Source organism: Gopherus evgoodei, chromosome 1 (assembly GCF_007399415.2).
Source record: "Gopherus evgoodei ecotype Sinaloan lineage chromosome 1, rGopEvg1_v1.p, whole genome shotgun sequence".
NCBI lineage: Eukaryota > Metazoa > Chordata > Testudines > Testudinidae > Gopherus > Gopherus evgoodei.
In genome coordinates this window covers 113855375-113874194 of record NC_044322.1, presented here as the reverse complement: position 1 = coordinate 113874194, position 18820 = coordinate 113855375, and the positions used below count along the sequence as shown (strand labels likewise).

The 18820-nt window shown below is 41.5% G+C and overlaps 1 protein-coding gene across 1 annotated transcript in view; it reads left to right on the top strand.

The window, feature by feature from the left end:
• The window catches only part of LOC115654799 (vertebrate ancient opsin-like), a 111529-nt gene that overhangs the window by 71334 nt on the left and 21375 nt on the right, over positions 1-18820 (top strand). The window contains exon 3 of the mRNA XM_030569592.1: positions 8280-8513. Coding sequence (XP_030425452.1) covers positions 8280-8513 — 234 coding nt within the window. The remainder of the gene's footprint in view (positions 1-8279; positions 8514-18820) is intronic.

Here is an 18820-nt window from a genome sequence, read left to right as displayed (position 1 = left end):
CTTTGGTATTAGCATTTGTTTTGAACACAGTCATTTGAAGTTAAATCCCCCTTTTTACCAGCTTTCCATGGTAATCTACCTACAGTAAACTCGAAGACATTCTGTATATCTTGATATTCATAAAGTACCAATTACCATGTTACTAGGCTTGATAGCCACATTGAGACAGATTACCTCTTCCAACTCCTGTCCTTTCCAATAGCTTTTTAACAGCCCATATTTAATTTTTTTGAGACTGGTAACCAGATTGTGGAGTGTGATGGGGCAAGGCCAGATGGCTACAGTAAAGTACTGAGAAACAGGTATGTTAGCCCCAGGCTAAACAAATCCCTAGTATCCCTGGTAACCAAATGGCAGTTGCTCCAGGTTAATCAAGGCACCTGGGGCCAATTAAGATCTTTCTAGAGGGCAGTGGAGATAGTTACTTTAATTAGAACACCTGCAGCCAATCAAGGCAGGCTAATCAGGGCACCTGGGTTTAAAAAGAAGCTCACGCCAGTCAGGCAGGGAGGAGCCAGAGGAGAAGGAGTACGTGTGAGGAGCTGGGAGCAAGAGGGCAAGGAGCTGAGAGTGAGAGAGTGTACTGCTGGAGGATTGAGGAGGACAAGCATTATCAGACACCAGGAGGAAGGTCCTGTGGTGAGGATAAAGAAGGTGTTTGGAGGAGGCCATGGGGAAGTAGCCCAGGGAGTTGTAGCTGTCATGCAGCTGTTACAAGAGGCACTATAGACAGCTGCGATCCACAGGGCCCTGGGCTGGAACCTGGAGTAGAGGGTGGGCCCGGGTTCCCCCCAAGCCTCGCAACTCCTGATCAGACACAGGAGGAGCTGACCCAGACTGTGGGTTCCACAAGAGGGGAAGATCACTGAGGTGAGCAAATCCGCCAATAAGCGCAGGACCCACCAAGGTAGAGGAGGAACTTTGTCACAGGAGACAGAAGCAAGGTCAGCAACTGCTGGCTACCAACATTTGAATCACTGCCTATCTTGGGAGATGCCTGGGCTTTTATAGAAAGTGTGTGAAGTATTTAAGTGTCCAGTGATTGACTGTTAAAAGAGAAGACAATTTAATTTACTTGACTAGTTGTGGAAGGAAGAAAAATGATTCTTCCCTGGTCTCATTTTCCTCTACTGTGACTTTCCCATTAAAAAGTCTAGCCTCTTCTGTTTTTTCCTTTTCATTTCCAGACGTTTTAACTGACTAGTCAACCCAGGACTGGCACTCGATTATGACTATTGCATTATGTCTTGGTTTTTGGTAGTATAGTTAAATATTTGGTTGTGTCCAAGAGTTCATAACTAACATCTGAGAGGTTTTACCGGAAAGGAGAGCAGAGAGCCGGTGTCTCCAATGCTCTCAGTGGCCCCATGGAGAAGGAAGCTACCTGATTGGAATGCAAAGGGGAACCAAAGGCAGAGCTGGGATGGGTGAGGGGGTAGGGAAAGGAGTTGATGGGCACAAAGAGTCTAATAAGATTGAGACTAGAGAGGGAGAAATTCTGACTGGTAGTTGGAGGGGGAGATTGGGACTGGTTGGGAAAGAAGACTGGGCCTGGGAAGCGTAGGGGAGACTGGTACTCAGAGTTAGTGAGGGAAATTGGAGGGGGGACTGGGAGCCAATTGACTGGGGGCAGAGAACACTGAGACTGGATGAGGAGCTGGGTTACAGGATGGTGAAGACAAGGAGTAGCTGGACAAGGGGACTAGGAAGCAGGGGAGGCAGGAGAGCATATCTGACAAGGAGCTGTACTTAATGAGGGAGGGGTCCTATGGAATAAATAATGAGTGATCATGTAATTAAAGATTGTGCCATAAGGCTTATGTACCAGGGAGCTGAATTAAGGTTGCACAAGAAACTTTAATTGTGGCCTTTTCTAACATTTGAGTGCTTGACTTCGCAACCTTATCAAACAAATTGTGTTAAAAGAACATTATGTATAATATAGAAGGAGTTTGCAAGATCCTGATATTTCATCTGGTTTAGAAACTCATCCTGAGCCTCTGTAGTCTAAAATCTAGAGACCCCAGGAAATATAAATGTCATTATAATGACAAGCACAAGTCGTCACTACATGACTGTTTTCAGCCACACTAGGTTTTTTCCAGGAGTGGCTGTAGATATAACTTTTTTCTTCTAAGATCAGTGGTAACAAAGCAGACATGTACATTTTGGCCCAGGATAGGTCCATCTACATGTTTGCTCCCTAATCTTCAGAACAAATATAAACTTGACCCACACTGGGATTTCAGTGCATAGTTGAACTGATGCAAACCCCTAGTGTAGCCAAGGTAGCGTGATTTGTAGAAGCACATCCTTCTTAACCCAGGGCAAATAAACCACAAAGCTACAGATCATATCTATACTAGGGGTGAGATTCTTTGCTGTTCCTCATTTGACAGCCAGGGAAGACGGGGAGCTATGATGGCTTTAATTCTATGGATTCATGTCCTCCCAGTTCTAGGCTGCTCCTCAGCCCTTGGTGTGACTTAGCCCTATGGTTACAGTTACAGCAGCCTGTGAGTGCTGCCCTATGGGCTGCGGTACTGCCTGGAATCCCTGCAGTGCACCTTCTGCAGCCTGAGCACATCCCATATGCTCCCTATGTCAGGGCTTGCCCTGAGAAGGCAAACTTGCAGCTGTGCCAGGGGAATCATCTCCAGGCCACAACTGGGGCATAGAGAGCCACTTCACACTGCTTCAGCCTTTTCCCCCAGAGTACAGGCATTGTAGCAGGAGTAAGGGTTTCACCCTAGGAATTTGCATTGGGGCAACTGTACAGATGCAGCTAGTGGTTTCAAGCCCAGTTTAGATAAATCTCTCTATTATATATACACAAACAGACCTCAAATATATATTTTTACTATCATTTCAGTTTACTGCTTTATTTAATTAAAATACATTTAACTCAAAATAGCAGAAACAAAATATTTGAACCTCATTGCAGTTAATTTAGGCTTAACATAAATTCAGTTGCCATATACATGGAAACAGTTTTTGAACACTCTTTCGGTTGTGGTTGTCCAGTACTGTCTTTGTAGTTAGCTGTCTAGACACAAAGCTTTCTCTGAGAGAGGTTCATATTTGATTATTGCAAATAAGTTGTAGAGATTTGCTTAGTATCTGTTTTAAAATATGGAATGTAACCACTTCTTTGTTGTTTTTTAATTGGCCAGTGTTCTTGATCTTGGCAAAAACATAATTTTTCAGGTCTTCGATCACCTTGAAATGTATTGTATTTGAGGCTTTCTGACACCTATAAAGGTGAACTTTAAAAGGTAACACGTTTTAAAGGTGAACTATAAAACTGCAATGACAACTGAGTTAAATCCATAAAAATACATGGTATGTCCTCAAAAACTAGACTCTTGGGATAGCACACCAGTGGTGCACAACTTTATTGCACAGGAGGACCACATAAACTTAAGCACGACCTTGTGTGGGCCAAACAGATTCTATGGATTCTTTGATAAGATTTAAAGTCACCTGTACTGATCTATATTTTAAGTTCAGCTTATTTAATATGTATTTAGAGAGATTGTTTCTCTGTACAATATTGTCTACTTACACACTTAGAACCATAAAATTGTAGGACTGGAAGGGACCTCGAGAGGTCATCTAGTCTAGTCTCCTGCACTCATGGCAGGACTAAGTATTTTCTAAACCAGGGGTGGCCAACCTGAGCCTGAGAAGGAGCCAGAATTTACCAATGTACATTGCCAAAGAGCCACAGTCATATATCAGCAGTCGCCTCATCAATTCCCCCGCTCCCAGTGCCTCCCACCCACCGGCAGCCCCGCCGATCAGCGCCTCCCCCTCCCGTCTCTTACCTCCCGATCAGCTGTTTTGTGGTGTGCAGGAGGCTCTGTGGGGCAGGGGAGGAGGCGCAAGAGCATGACAGGCTTAGGGGAGGGGGCGGGAAGGGATGGAGTGGGGGCAGGGACTGTGGCAGAGCCAGAGGTTGAACAGTGACCACCCCCCAGCACATTGGAAAGTGGCACCTGTAGCTCCAGCCCCGGAGTCGGTGCCTATACAAGGAACCACATATTAACTTCTGAAGATCCACATGTGGCTCTGGTGTCAGAAGTTAATATGGCCACCCCTGATCTATACCATCCCTGACAGGTGTTTGTTTAACCAATGATGGAGATTCTACAACCTCTCTAGGCAATTTATTCCAGTGCTTAACTGCCCTGACAGGAAGTTTTTCTTAATGTCCAATCTACTCTGCCCTTGTTGCAGTTTAAGCTCATTGGTTCTTGTCCTATCCTCAGACATTAAAAAGGACACTTCTTCTCCCTCCTCCTTGTAACAACCTTTTACCTTAAAAAACTGTTATCATGCCCCTCTCAGTCTTTTCATTTCCAGATTAAACACGCTCAGTTTTTTCGGTCTTCCCTCATAGGTCATGTTTTCTAGCCCTCTAATCATTTTTGTTGTTCTTCTCTGAACTTTCTCCAGTTTGTCTACATTTTTCGTGAAATGTGGCACCCAGAACTGGACACAGTACTCCAGCTGAGACCTAATCAATGTTGGGAAAAGTGGAAGAATTACTTCTCGTGTCTTGCTTACAACACTCCTGCTAATACATCTCAGAATGGTGTTTGCTTTTTTTGCAACAACGTCACACTGTTGACTCATATTTAGCTTGTGGTCCACTATAACCCCCAGATCCCTTTCTGCAGTACTCCTTCTTAGGCAGTCATTTCCTATTTTTTAAGTGGGCAACTGATTGTTCCTTCCCAAGTGGAGTACTTCGTATTTATCCTTATTGAATTTTATCCTATTTACTTCAGACTATTTCTCCAGTTTGAACAGATCATCTTGAATTTGAATCCTGTCCTGCAAAGCACTTGCAACCCCTCCCAGCTTATCATCTACAAACTTTATAAGTGTACTCTCTGACATTATCTAAATAATTGATGAAGATATTGAACAGAACCAGACCCCAAACTGATCCTTGCAGGACCCCACTTGTTATGCCCTTCCAGCTTGACTGTGAACCACTGATAACTACTCTCTGGAAAATGGTTTTCCAACAAGTTATGCATCCACCTTATAGTAGCTCCAGCTAGATTGTATTTCTGTCGTTTGTTTATGAGAAGGTCATGCAAGACAGTATCAAAAGTCTTATTAAAATCAAGATATACCACATCTTCAGCTTTCCCCCATCTACAAGGCATTATCCTGTCAAAGCTATTAAAGTTTATTTGTGCAAACTAAAATGATGTAAACATGATGACAAAATGCTAATGAATGGACCGCTAGTATATTGTGTTGAAGCAGGCTCTGGGCTTTATGAAATGCTCTGGTGGGCTATGCATAGCCTGCCGGCTGTAGGTTGAACACCCCAGCAGAACACAATTACATTTTAGCTACCCTTTTAAACATTCCAGCACTTCCTGACATCCTCTGGAACGTCTTGGTTTGCTAAAGACATTCCAGAATGCATCCAACCGACTCAAAATCCCTGCCCTGTCTGTCCACCACCACTAAAAGCATCGGTGGCTGGACTTGAGCTGCTTTGAGAAATGGCAAAGAGGTACAGTAGGTGAGGCCAGTACTCTAAACCCCAACCCTAGGTCTGGGAGCTTTCAAATTCTAATGTGAGGATTAACTGGTTGTGTGTGATTGGTTGATTTTAATGAAATAGTACTGATTCTAGAATGTAAATGTGAGGTCAAGGTTTCTGATGGGGACCGGGAGCTGAAGCAGGATGAGAAGGAAGATTGATGACGAGGGATGGGGCATATGGAGAGGACTAGCCAATAGAACACTGGAGTGGGACGCAGTAGTCCTGGGTTTAATTCCCAGCTCTGCCACTGACCTGCTGGATGCCCTTGGGCAAGTCACATCCCCGTGCCTCGGTTTCTCCATCTGTAAAATGGGGCTAATGCTGCTGACCTCCTTTGTAAACTGCTTTGAGATCAATGGATGAAAAGTGCTATATAAGAGCTAGGGATTATTATTATTATTAGGAAGGAGGGTAGAGAAGAGCATGATATAAAAAAAAATCAGGAATCAGGAGAGAGTTTACCTAACTTGCATGATCACATAAACACATAGCAGTATTGCCAACTCCAAACATTAAAATATCATGGGTCAGGCCCCTTAAAAATCATGAGATTTTAAAAAGATACATTTGGCAATTTTTTTATTTGCCTTCTGACTTTTGAGCCTTTAGGTGCACTTGGGTCACATTTTCAAGCTTTTCTCTGCAACCATGAGGGCTAGAAATTTCCTTTTTAAAATGACTGTTGAGATGCTCACATAATCCCTTGTTTCCAGGAGCTGGGGCTTTAACTAAAACATCAAATATTGTGAGATTCACAATAAAATCACAGGAGTGGGCAACATTGGTAAAAATAAAGCCAATAAAACCCATGGAACTAGCTAGATGTGTGCCAAACATCACAGCACAAGCACTTTGCTTTTACTTGGCCTCCCTTCTTCATCAACTCTTTAGGGCAGGGCCATTATCTAAACTAGGGAGCACAAATGTGCGACTGAGGCCTCTGCCTTCACTGGTAATTTTTAACTCTGATTAACGTGACTAAGCTGAGGACTTTGCCTGCTTCTACTAAATCCCTAATATTATTCCAGCTCCCAGAGAAGCTGGACCTGCACTCTGTAATCAGACAAAATTTCCATTACAGCCAGTGGGAGTTTTATATGAACAAGCAATGCATGATTGGACCTTTTATCTATTAATATGTCTCATAGGATAAAATGTGTATATATAAGCAGCTTTGTTCCTACTAAATGTTTTTTCTCCTACATTTTCAGAAAAGCCAGATTTCTTTATTGCTACTTACAGAGAGAATTGGTATTAGAGGGCCCTGGGAAATTTGGCAAAATTCTTCTGTGTAGTGCAGTAGTGTGTTTGCTTTATGTACACATGCTAGAGTAAAATGTATTTGTTTTGCTACTGTGGTACCAAACAAACGCCACACCAAAAAGACTGACATCACATCATATTACTCTGCCTTTCATATAACTTCACATTAATCACAGTATATAATAATATCTGTTGATAACTCACAGTCAGCGGTGTATACACACATTCTCTCTCTCTCTCTCTCTACTTAGCGTATAGAGGGTTGAGCATACAAATGCCATTAGACTTTGCATGGCTTATGTGCTGCAGATTGCAATGGAAGATACTATACCTTTCAAATTGTCAACAGTTTCCACCTTCGGCTCTAATGATTTCATGTACATGTTTTTTCCCTGAAACAGAGCCTTCATTATGTGCATTTCTGCAGTGTACAACAGAATCTGTCCAAAATAAGTTCACTTCAAACTCTTATCTGTTTTTTGTTTGAAGTGTTTGACAATTTATATTCATGTGAGCTGCCCTTTTGTGTACAATTTACAAAGTTCTAGATGCTTTGGGTCTGACTCATTTTCACCAAGACCCCTCCATCCCTTTCTGCCATGGTTAAGAGGCTTTAAAGATAGTCTTTTAGAATTACAATTTTTATTTTATTAATGAGAGGATTATTGTTTAAAATATTGTGGGAAAAGTTGGGCTGTAAGTAGTGGGGATGGAGGAGCAAGGAGTTTCGGGGACATAAATGCTCAGGAAGAATATTTCATGTGTAGGGGGTCACTTGGAGAAACAACAACAACAAAAAAGGAACATATTCACAAAACATAATCTATTCCTCTTCAGTACCTAGTGAGGTTTCTGCCTAAGGGAGATATGTGTTTTCTGTGCACTCACTAATATTATCAAGGCCATCAGAGGTATGGATACAGTCGAAACAGTCCAGTAAGAGAGAGTTTGTTATAACTCTCAGGACACGTGCTAATAATGTTTTGTTCATTTTGATATCTCAACCAGATAAACTTTTAATGGTCCTATGTAAATATCATGAAGTTATTCCATTTCAAACAAGTCCTGTATACTGGACAAAACTGAGTTAAATTATTGTACATCTTTTATAAAACACCTGGGGTTGTTTTAGGAGACAAGAAAAAATAAGTGATGACTTTGTCATCTTTCTGCCTTTTTCTTTAAACTTTAGTGGAATTCTGGTTTGTATTGACAGATAGCATTATGCACTCAGTGCTTCATCCAAACCCCAGAGGAGTCGATGGAAAGACTCCCATTGACTTCAATCAGTTTTGGAGTGGGCCCTCAGTTTGCTTTTATAGTTATTTTTGTCAGTCAGAATGTGATACTTTGAATTGTATTCTGAGATTTATAAGCTGTTTGAGCGATAAAATGACCATTCTAGCTTCTTCATAATTCAATATTATTGTTTACTTTTCACTAGGTTGGAAAAATCCGGAAGAATGCTGCCCGTAAAAGGGAATACCATGTTCTCTTCATGGTGATTACTACAATAATCTGTTATCTATTATGCTGGATGCCTTATGGAGTTATAGCACTGCTTGCCACATTTGGTAGTCCAGGTGCAGTTTCTCCAGTAGCATATGTCATACCTTCCATCCTGGCAAAGAGCAGTACCGTATGCAATCCAATTATCTACATACTTATGAACAAGCAGGTAAGGAACATTGCTGTCATTACCTATTCACTACGCGGTCTTTTTAAATGGCTCATCTGTTACTACATGATCAAAACCAAAAGATTGACCTCAGAGCTGAAAATAGTTTGGACTCATTTAAAGGGATTAATGCCTAATATTTGTACTGATTGTCTTCCAGTTGATCTTATATGATTATCATTGATCTCTCCCAATCCCAACATCCTCTGCATTTCTGACAGAGTCCCACATCACAGCTATCCTCTTATTCTCCATCTTCAAATGGGGATAACCCATATCCAGCTCTGTAAAGTAGTTGTTATATTAAAGGTGCAAAGTATTATTATTTCGGCACCTCACAGCCAGAGTAACAGACAGAATAAAATGGTCAAGAGATTTTGGGTGGTTTAGTAAATGAAGTACTCCACTAGCCCTTTTACTCAAAGAGCTGCATCACTGTGGTGGTGCCAATTTACTGCCTTGTGGGAAAAGATGTGCATGATACACATGATGTCTAAAGTGTCTTTTTTAATTGGGTATGATTGGTTGAAATCCCTACAGAAGCTAGACCGTACTGAGTAAGAATGTAAGAGGAATTGCATCACGGTCTGAGAGATTGGTTCTTCAGTTCAAAGACATGGGGTAGACATTCTGTTGAGACATACATTGTCCTTAGGGATACTGTACTCTGTTCACAATACACCTGAGGTTCTCAGTCTGCAGTCGTCACCACCTCAGCCTTCCCACATTGCTAAGTAAAAGGGGTGTTCTGTTGTAGCTACATGAGAAGCAACATCAGCAGAATCCCAGTATAGAAAAGTTTGAGACCAATGTAATATCACCCTGGAAATGTATTTGCTTACTGAAACTGCTTTATCTCTTTTTCACACATACTGCATGTTAATTTGTAAGTTGCAGAGTTCCCTGTATAAGTGGGGTATGTTGGCATATATTTACCAAAAAGAGCACTTGAACCATTTAGGGTTTTTTTTGCGGGGGGCGGGGGAGGGGGCGGAAGGGTTTTTAAAAATGCATGACCTGGATAAAAAAATACAAGAAAAGAAGGCTGGAGAAATATTTATTATTTATCAGCCTTGACAATGACCCTTGAAAATAAATTGCTGTTACAATTGCAAATTTGAGAACCAAATGCTACATTCTTCCCCTTCAAATGCAGAGATAGCTGGCTGCTAATGTATGAGGATAGAGTTTGGCTCTTAACGGGCCAAGTGCTCCGCTGGTATAAATCAGCACAATTTCATTGAAGTGCATTCACAGATTTACAGCAGCTGAAGATCTTGCCCAAAATGTTTGAAATTAATGAGTTGGTATAGAACTTAAATAGTGCTAGTTATTTGGAAAACAGAACTGTTAATTAAAAGAAAGACATTAAAAATAACGTCTAGCATGGAATATGCCGAGGGAGCTTGTTGAGCCACCAACTGCAGAGATCTTCAAAAATAGCCTGGCTAAAAGACCCACATTTCTTGTGTAGAGAACAGGACTGTAGAAACCCAAGGGATGAATTAGATCCTCCAGCAGGTGCTTTCTAGCCACATCATTAGATGCTAAATTTTGCACTAGAGAAAATCTGTGGATGTTCTTAATGTTGAAAATTGTGAATCCATTGTTGTAAATGCTAAACATACATTGAAATTATGAATTCTAAAAGTTCATTGTGATTTATAAAGACGTCTTCTTTGATACTATAACTGTTAAAACTACTATAGAATTTCACCCCCAGTTCAATATATTATCAACACTTTTATTTATACTATAAAAAAACAAATAGTGGCTCTGGATTCTTTATTATATATCCCCTGGAATCTACTATTAATAATTATGACCAGTAGCATTATGTTCAGCTTCGATATGGAAAAATGAGATTGTAATAAACAAAGATATACTAACATTGCCTCTCCTATCAAACTACCTCAGAGCAATTAACTGCTTCACTGTTGTTCATGTAGGCCCATGTTTCCAAACAGGAAAAGGAAGTTTGACTGGACCTAATATGCACCCTGCATCAAGGGTTGAGGTTGCATTAAAATTGCAGGCTGACATGAGGACCTAATTAAAGTCAATGACAAAACTCCCATTGATTTCAATAAGACCAGGATTTTGCCTCTTTTGAAATCTTTTTTGAGCCATTGTTGAGGAGAACAAATTACTCCTACTGGAAGGTGCTAAGAGGGAAGCAAAACAGCAACTTCCTTATCTTCCCCCATGTGCTTCAAAAAGCTCATGAGTACTCCTTAGAAGCAGCCCGTGTCTTACCTGTATTTATTCTGAAAGGGTTCTGAATGATTAAGTCTTTAGTTTCAATCAGTGAGTACTGAGATTGCTGCAGAAAGATTTGACAAAGGGGATATGTTTTGGTATCATCTGCACACAAATAACATATCATCAGTGATAAAATTATGGAAGCCTGAGGAACAATATAGATACAGAAATATATAAGCATAGCACAGTGTCTTTTATATCTCAAAATTTCACAGGAACAATATCATAAGAATAATTATATGTAGTGTATAAATTGACACGCAGAGAGATAGACAGGACTGAGGTCATGTCAGAAGAGCAGCTGAAAGAGCACATTGCCCCCCACTTACCTCATCTCCACAGAGCAGGGGGGAGACAGGACAGGGCTCAGGATGGAGGGAGCTTGCTGGCAGTAGGGGCTCTCTCAACTGGCAGATCTACTTAAAAAGGCAATGTACATAGAGTGGGATCAGCATACTTAAAGCGGCAATGTGCATCTCTCTCACACACGTGAGAGTCTGCCTCTATCCGCCATGCTGTTTCCCCTCTCTCCATTTGTGCTGCCTTGTAGGGTGTGAGGATACATTAACAATGTGTTAACCCTTGAAGGCTCAGCTGTTCTAGTTCATCATTTAGCAGTAAGGCAGTCCCAGGAAAATATCCCACCCTCTAACTTCACCACCTCAACCAAGCTTCACAATCATCATTGCTGTGTAGAGTATTAAATTGTTTGTTGAAAACTTATAGTGTGTGTGTGTATATATATAATAAAATATTTTGTCTGGTGAAAAAAAATTCCCTGGAATTTAACCCCCTCCCCCATTTACATTAATTCTTATGGGGGAAATTGGATTAGCTTAACATCGTTTCGCTTAAAGTCACATTTTTCAGGAAAGCTACAACATTTAAGCGAGGAGTTACTGTAATAAGAACTCCATCTTTCACAGTGTCATAAGCTCACAGGAAAATCAGACTGGATTGAAATTGATGGTGCTATAGATTCCACCTACAACAGAAGTTCTTTACAGTCAGGGAAAATACAGCCAGGCAGTTTCTCAAGAAGAAAAACTTTTAGCACATATACCCAAGAAACATAGCTGCACTGTAGCAAGCCACTCTACTGTTGCAACACCTCCCCTCTCCTTCTTGGTAGATACTGCATTGGGATGGTGTTCTAGATACATGGCCCAAATAAACTTTGGAAGAAGGAGGAATAGCCATAGGAAAATCTCTTCTTTTCAGGGACAAAATCTGTTGGAAGAGTGTACAATGTGGCAACATCAGGAAGTGAAGTCAGACTTCAAAGATGCTAGAAACTTTGAAAAAGTTGAAGATGTCTTTGATTCTTTCTGAAATGTCCTTGCTTAGTCTCTGACGATACAGGATATTGGAGTATTACATTTATCTTTGCCCTCAGACAGCTTACTCCACTTGTTCTTACCGTCTACCTTAACATGATAGCCAGAGTTTAGCAAAGCAAAGAGGAAGAACAAAGCTGGCACAGCTATCAAGGCTAGTGCTTAAAATGGTGGCTACTCTTTGTGTTGCAGTTTCTTGCTGTTGTTTGGTTTGGGGGGTTTTAATAGTTACTTTCCTCATTCTCAGTTTTTTTAAGCTTCATGGCAAGAGTGAGTTCTAAGAAGGGACTTGGGTCAGGTGTCAGTGTAATGAAACACAAACAATAATAGTAATTAATAATGGGGATTCACTAGGGGAACTTGGACATTGTGGTGCCTAACTTTTAGGTGCTGTGCCACCTAGTGGAATTCACAACCTCGTTTATTAGCCAGGCTCCCTATACAATGTATGGGGAGAATTAGGTGCCTAAAAAGAGATCAGTAGAAACCATCACACTGAGCCAGAAGCAGCCTAAGCTAGCCAATAGGAAATGCAGAAGAGAGGCCTAACCCCCCTGCCTAATCTCTAGGCCAAAAGAAGATGCCATCCTCCACTCAAGGTGCACAGCTATGAACTCTCTCCTGCAGCTAAGTACCTAAGCCAGCTTGCTTCTTTCTTGAGAAAAAACAGAGGAGGTAGCAGTGGTGCCACCACCCTTATACCCAACTGCCCAGTGGTTTGAACACTGAATATGTGGGAGACCAGATCAGGCCGCACCGGTGAGGGCAGGAGAACATTTAGTTTGTGAATCCTGCTGGGGCTTTGGTGTGAGCTAGACACCAAGCTACTCAGAGCAGCATCAGGATTTGGCACTGTGCACATGCTTACCAACAGAAATGTAGGTGCCCAGGAGGATTTTACTAATGGAAACATAGGTGCTTAGAGAATTTAGGCCCCTACAGCGTTAGGACACAGCTAAACAGGGTTTTTTGAATACCAGGGTGCCTAAAACTTGAACCCCCAAATCCTCTAGCCCACAGAGCTGTATTTCAGCTCTCATACCATTTAGAAAGTTGTCAGAAGTAAAATAAAGTGATTTTTTTTTTCTCTCAGAACTGTGGAACTTAAGTGTGTAAGTTCAACACAAAAGAAGGAGGTTGATACAAATCCATATTTTCACCTTTTTTTTCAGAACAGGAACACTCTGATCAACTGGGTCATGGATCGTCATAACAGCTCAATTACTCTGCATTTGTTCTAATTCTGTCTGCAGTTTTGGTAGCTAAGGAAGCGATGCTGTCAGTGCATTTCTCGTGTCATCAGGGCTCCAGTCTGAGGTTTTCCTTTCAACATTAATATCTGAAGAGTTCTGGAAGTGCCATATACTTCATGTTAGTCTAATTTAAACCAAATTAAACTCCTATCAGTAAATTGTTTAAAGCTCTGTAGAACCTCTTGCTTGGATGCCAGTGTAAAGATTACAAGCTGCATCCTCTGCTGATGTTAAGTACCATAAACTCCACTGAAGGCAATGAAGCTATGCCTAATTACACAAAACAAGAGCTGTTCCAAAATATTTACTGTTTCAAGTTCTGCTCCTGAAATGACATCCACTAAGGCTTGCGTGGCTAATACTGCATTGTGAAAAATCATACCGTGATTATCAACTCTTCCTGATGTTGAAAAAGTGCATCTGAACATAACTGAGGAGAGCATACATGAGAAGGGCTATATGAGATGTGAATGTGAAGTCCCTGGTTAGTGGTTTGATCTCCACTCAGACTGTCTTTTTATATTAAAATAATTACACTTATAAAAATAGAAGCTGACTATAATTTTCTCAAAAGATTTGGAGAGAGAAGTGATGTTTAAACGACTAGGCACATCACTTGAAAAAGTTTAATACTGTGACCATTCAAAACTTCTCACACAACAGAGGAGGGACAGTATCTTTGGAAAATATAAGTGAACTCATCAAACTGCAAAGATTCCCATTGACTTCAGTGAACATTGAAACAGGCCCATAATGCATTAGAAATTGCCTCGGGGGTGGGGGGGTCTAAATTTGTGCAAGCCTTAGGTGAGCATCTAGTCATGCAAAGATTCCCATTGCCTGCAATGGGACTGCTCACATAAATAATTAGTTCAGTGGTGTGAATAAAGGTTGCCCAGTGGGGTGTGTTTAGGGACACGCTGCAGGGAGACTGTGGGCTTGTGTATACTTGAAAGTGGTTGCAGATTCATTTGAATTATTTCATGATAATGTGCTTTGCAACATTTGTTGTTGTGAATCATCTGCCATTTTAACCTGCATTGATAAACCTGCTTTGGAAGTGGATTTATTGAGATGTGGAAGGAGTTTACTTGAAACCAAGTAGGTGCAGATGCACTCCTATCCTCAAACAACTGTCCCACATCTATATAGCAGGCCTCCCATTGGTATCCTACACTGCATTGTTGGCTAGCTATGTTGGCTTCTCTTTTCACTTATGTGCCTTCTACTGCTCCACAGTCATCTTAACTGGATGTCACCTCCCCATTAAATGTGGGAAAGCATGAAGCCAGGTGTGGCCCTTTGCAAGTCCAACTCACGGTGAGTTCACATATCTAGAATTAAAAAAAAAAATATTCAGCAGCCAGGCTTATGCTTTGTATGTGTGCCTTTGCTGAAGTCCTGATCTATATTGTCCTCTGGGGCGAGGAGTGTTTCCAGGTCCCGGTGAAGAGCCATCACTGTAGTGCACTGGTCTACAAGAGGCTATCAGAGTAAATGAGGAGAGGAGGCAATCCCAGAACCCAAGACAAAGCAACAACAAGAGGTTCCTGAGAATGTTAGAGACAACAATAAGGTTTTGGGAGAGCTTGCAAGTCTGCAGCTACCAAGAGGAGCTGGACCATATTTTTAGCAGAGATGCTGTCACTGAACCACGGCACATTGTGGACACCATCCAGGACACCCCTGTGGTTGTCTAGTAGGACACTGAGACAGAGGAGACTGATCCTGAAATCAAGGATTTTGTCACTCTGCCCTACCCACAAAGTCAATCCAATGCTGGAGGCCCAGGAGTCTCCCAAATCATGGATGGAGACTCAACATGGGAAAGTGACTTCTTCCAATAAGTATTTTGTGCTATATTACAATACAGCTAGCCTGGAGGATTTAAACAACTTTGTTCTCAGTACTGTCAGAGCACTGCTGTGTTGGTCTACCCTTTCTCTGCCTCCATGTCTTTTAATCCCCACAACCCTCATTGCTCAAGATGTTGACTGTGCCACAGAATTAAAAAATTCCATCCCATTTATTTCTCAAAAATATGCAGCTACACAACTCCCAGTTAAAACTTGCCAGATCCATCCCTCACCCCTCTCTACCGTGGTGCTTATTGCTTCCTCTCCTTCCTGATTGACTGTCACCTACCATTCAAGACAGCAGTGATGGAGTCTCCTGTTGAGTTTGATGGATGAGCTACAGTTACTTATTGTGGATCCTGAGATGAGACCAAAGACCAATTTCAGACCTGCAGTCCTGTCCAGAAGTGCCACTGGTGAAGGCAGTTGTAGATGAATCTGAGCTGCTTTTAGCTTTATGCCTCACATGTCTCTCCTTAATTGCCGCAGTCTGTGAGCTCTTGGGCTCTTTCAGTCCAAGGTGGCAGAGCTGCTGCCATTGGATCTTGTCATGGGCTAATAGCTCACAGATATTGAGGTCGACGTTACAAGATTGGAGGTTGGCCTTGAGAATGTCCCTGTAACATTTTATTGGTCTGCACCTGAAACAAGCTCCCATTTGCAATTGTCCGTAGAAGATGGCCTTCAGTATTCTACTGTCCGACATATGGACCACACAACTGCACCAATTCAGCTATGTGCTCACTATGAAAGCTTCAATGCCTGTCACGTTGTATAGTCATGAAGCTCAGAGTTTGGAACCAAATCTTGGCATTTAATTCCCATTATCTGCCATAGACATCATAGCTGGAATTGGTCCAAGCATTTTGAGTGGCATCAATAAGTATTCCACGTATGGCAGCTGTAGAGGAGCGTGGTGATGATGACATTGCGGAAAACGCCAGTTTTTGTTTGGACTCTGACACTATGTTCTTGCCAGGGACAAAACTGAAGTATTTTCCAAAGGCATTGCTGGCTGCACCAATGAGCTTTGTAATATCAGTCATTGTATCTCATGAAATGACATTGCCTAGGTAGCAAAATTTGTCCATGACCCTGAATGGTACGTTGTCAATGGACACAATTGAAATAGTTGCAGAACTTCCTGGTCAAGGCTGGACCCATGACTTCTACCTTTTTCAGGCTGATCATTAAGCCAAAATGTTTTGCTGCATGCAGAAAGCAGTCAGAGCAAATGAATGTTCCTGAGGTTATAGGCCAATAAAGCACAATCATCAGTGAACAGTCATTCGCAAACGATTGTATTAATAACTTTTGTCTTTGCACAAAGGTGATGCAGATTCAAGACACCTCCAGTCATATGGTACTGCATATAAATATCACAATCAATGTCTCTGAATGCACCTATTAGAACAGCTGCAGACATGATGCTAAATAATCTCAGAGCAAGAACAAAGCCTTGTTTGACTCCATTGGTAACAACAAAGGTAGCTGAGAAGCACCGTTGGTTAAAGGCATGGACCAGCATTTCTGCATTAAGAGATTTAATAATGTTGACAAACGTATTGGGGCAACTGCACTTGTGGAGGACTGTCCACAGGGCTCCGTGATTTACAGAGCCAAAGGCCTTAGTAAGATGGACATAAACTATATATAGGACTTGATTCTGCTCAGAACATTTCTCCTGAATTTGCCAGAGGGCAGAGATCATGCCTGAAGTACCATGCCCGGGACAGAGGTCACACTGGATTTCAGGCAATATCTTTTAGGCGGTACAGCACGGGTTAAAAATGAGATGGATTGAACAGAAGGCTGTTTAGTGTAGCAGAAGATATAGGAAAGAAACAGCACTAGCAACATTTCTTTTTTGTCTTACAGTTTCATTAATGCCCTCAACTTTGAGCAAACTTGATTTGTTATGAGATAAATTGCCCAACTCAGGCTATACAGACACTGCAAAAGCAAAGAGATTTTCAGGGCTTTTAAGCATTCAGTCCCTGCTCTTTGGGTTACACCAGAATTCTGTTTATTTTGCGATGCACTTTCTGCTGATCTGTAGGTGCTAACAAAGAGAACTTAAACCAAAGAGAGTGCACTATTGTGGCACAAAAATTGCATGGTGCTACAGCTCTCTCACCACTGTCCATATAGCTTGATATTCCCTTCCATTCCTGCACCAACTCTAGGGGCACCATCTAGGATGGTCTTGTGATTTAAGGTACTCCAGGATATGACAGATGTGTTCTGTTCCTGGTTCTTCCACAAACTGCATCCTTGGGAGAAGCCAGCATCTTCAAAAGTTCAGCCAGGCATAAATGAGTGTTTGTGCACCCATCTGCACTGACTTGTAATACATTTGGGAATGAACTGAAATATAGAAATGTGTACTGATTCAGATATACTGTCAAACATATTCATACGTTGCCACCAATTCAGAAAGCTAATAGGACTAAAATTTTCAGAAGAAAGCTAGTCAAGAAGTGCTGAGTTCACATACACTACGGATCAGGTAATGCAAGAAAATGGTAGGCCAATGTAGTTGAATAAAGTAAGACAGGTTACGCTAAATTAAATTCTGATCCCCTGAACCAGAAAGAGAGAGAGACTTCATTTCTGTGTATCCAGAGTCATAGTTGCTTATTTAAAATAAGTTCTTGATAGGTTTCACTCCTTTAAGAGATTGTCTACACTACAGATGTCATAGCCTCCAGCATCCTTCCATTGCTGTAGAAACTGCACTAGGCCCAGGACAGCATGGGCTCAGTCAAAACCCATTGACTTCAGTGGACTTTGAATCAGGACTTTGAATCAGAACAATTGAAACTACCAGGGAAATGTAGGTAGGCATGTCATAACATTTTTTCCCAGATCTGGACCTTAGCGTCCAAAATATGGGTGTTAGCATGAAAACCTCCAAGCTTAGTTACCAGCTTGGACCTGGTACCGCTGCCACCAGCTAAGAATTATACAGTGCCTAGCTCACTGTGGTCTCCCCAAAACCTTCCCTGGGGGACCCCCAGACTCAGATGCCTTGAGTCTTACAACAAAGGGAAATAACCCCCTCTCCTTGTTACTTCTTCCCAGGCTCCTCTCCTTGGACGACCCTAGGAGATTCCCTGCTTCCAGTCCTGGAAACACAAGTACCGAGAGATCTAATCTCTCTCCTCCTCACCCAGAGGGTATGCAAAGTCAGGCTTAGTAAATCTAACACAAAGAGATTTTCCCCTTGACTTCTTCCTCCCACAAATTCCCTGGTGAGCTGTAGACTCAATTCCCTGGAGTCCCCACTAAAGAAAAACTCCAACAGGTCTTAAAAAGAAAGCTTTATATAAAAGAAAAAGGACATTAAAAATAGGCTCTGTATTAAGTTGACAATATGCAGAGTCAATTGCTTAAAAGAAAAATGAATAAACAGCCTTATCCAAAAAGAATACAATTTAAAACATTCCAGCAACTACACGCATGTAAATACAAAAAAACAATATAAACCTATTGTCTTACTATCCTTGTACTTACAACTTGGAAACAGAAGATTAGAAAGCCAGGAGATAGAAAAATCACTCTCAGAGCCGAGAGGGCACAGGCACAAGACAAAGAAC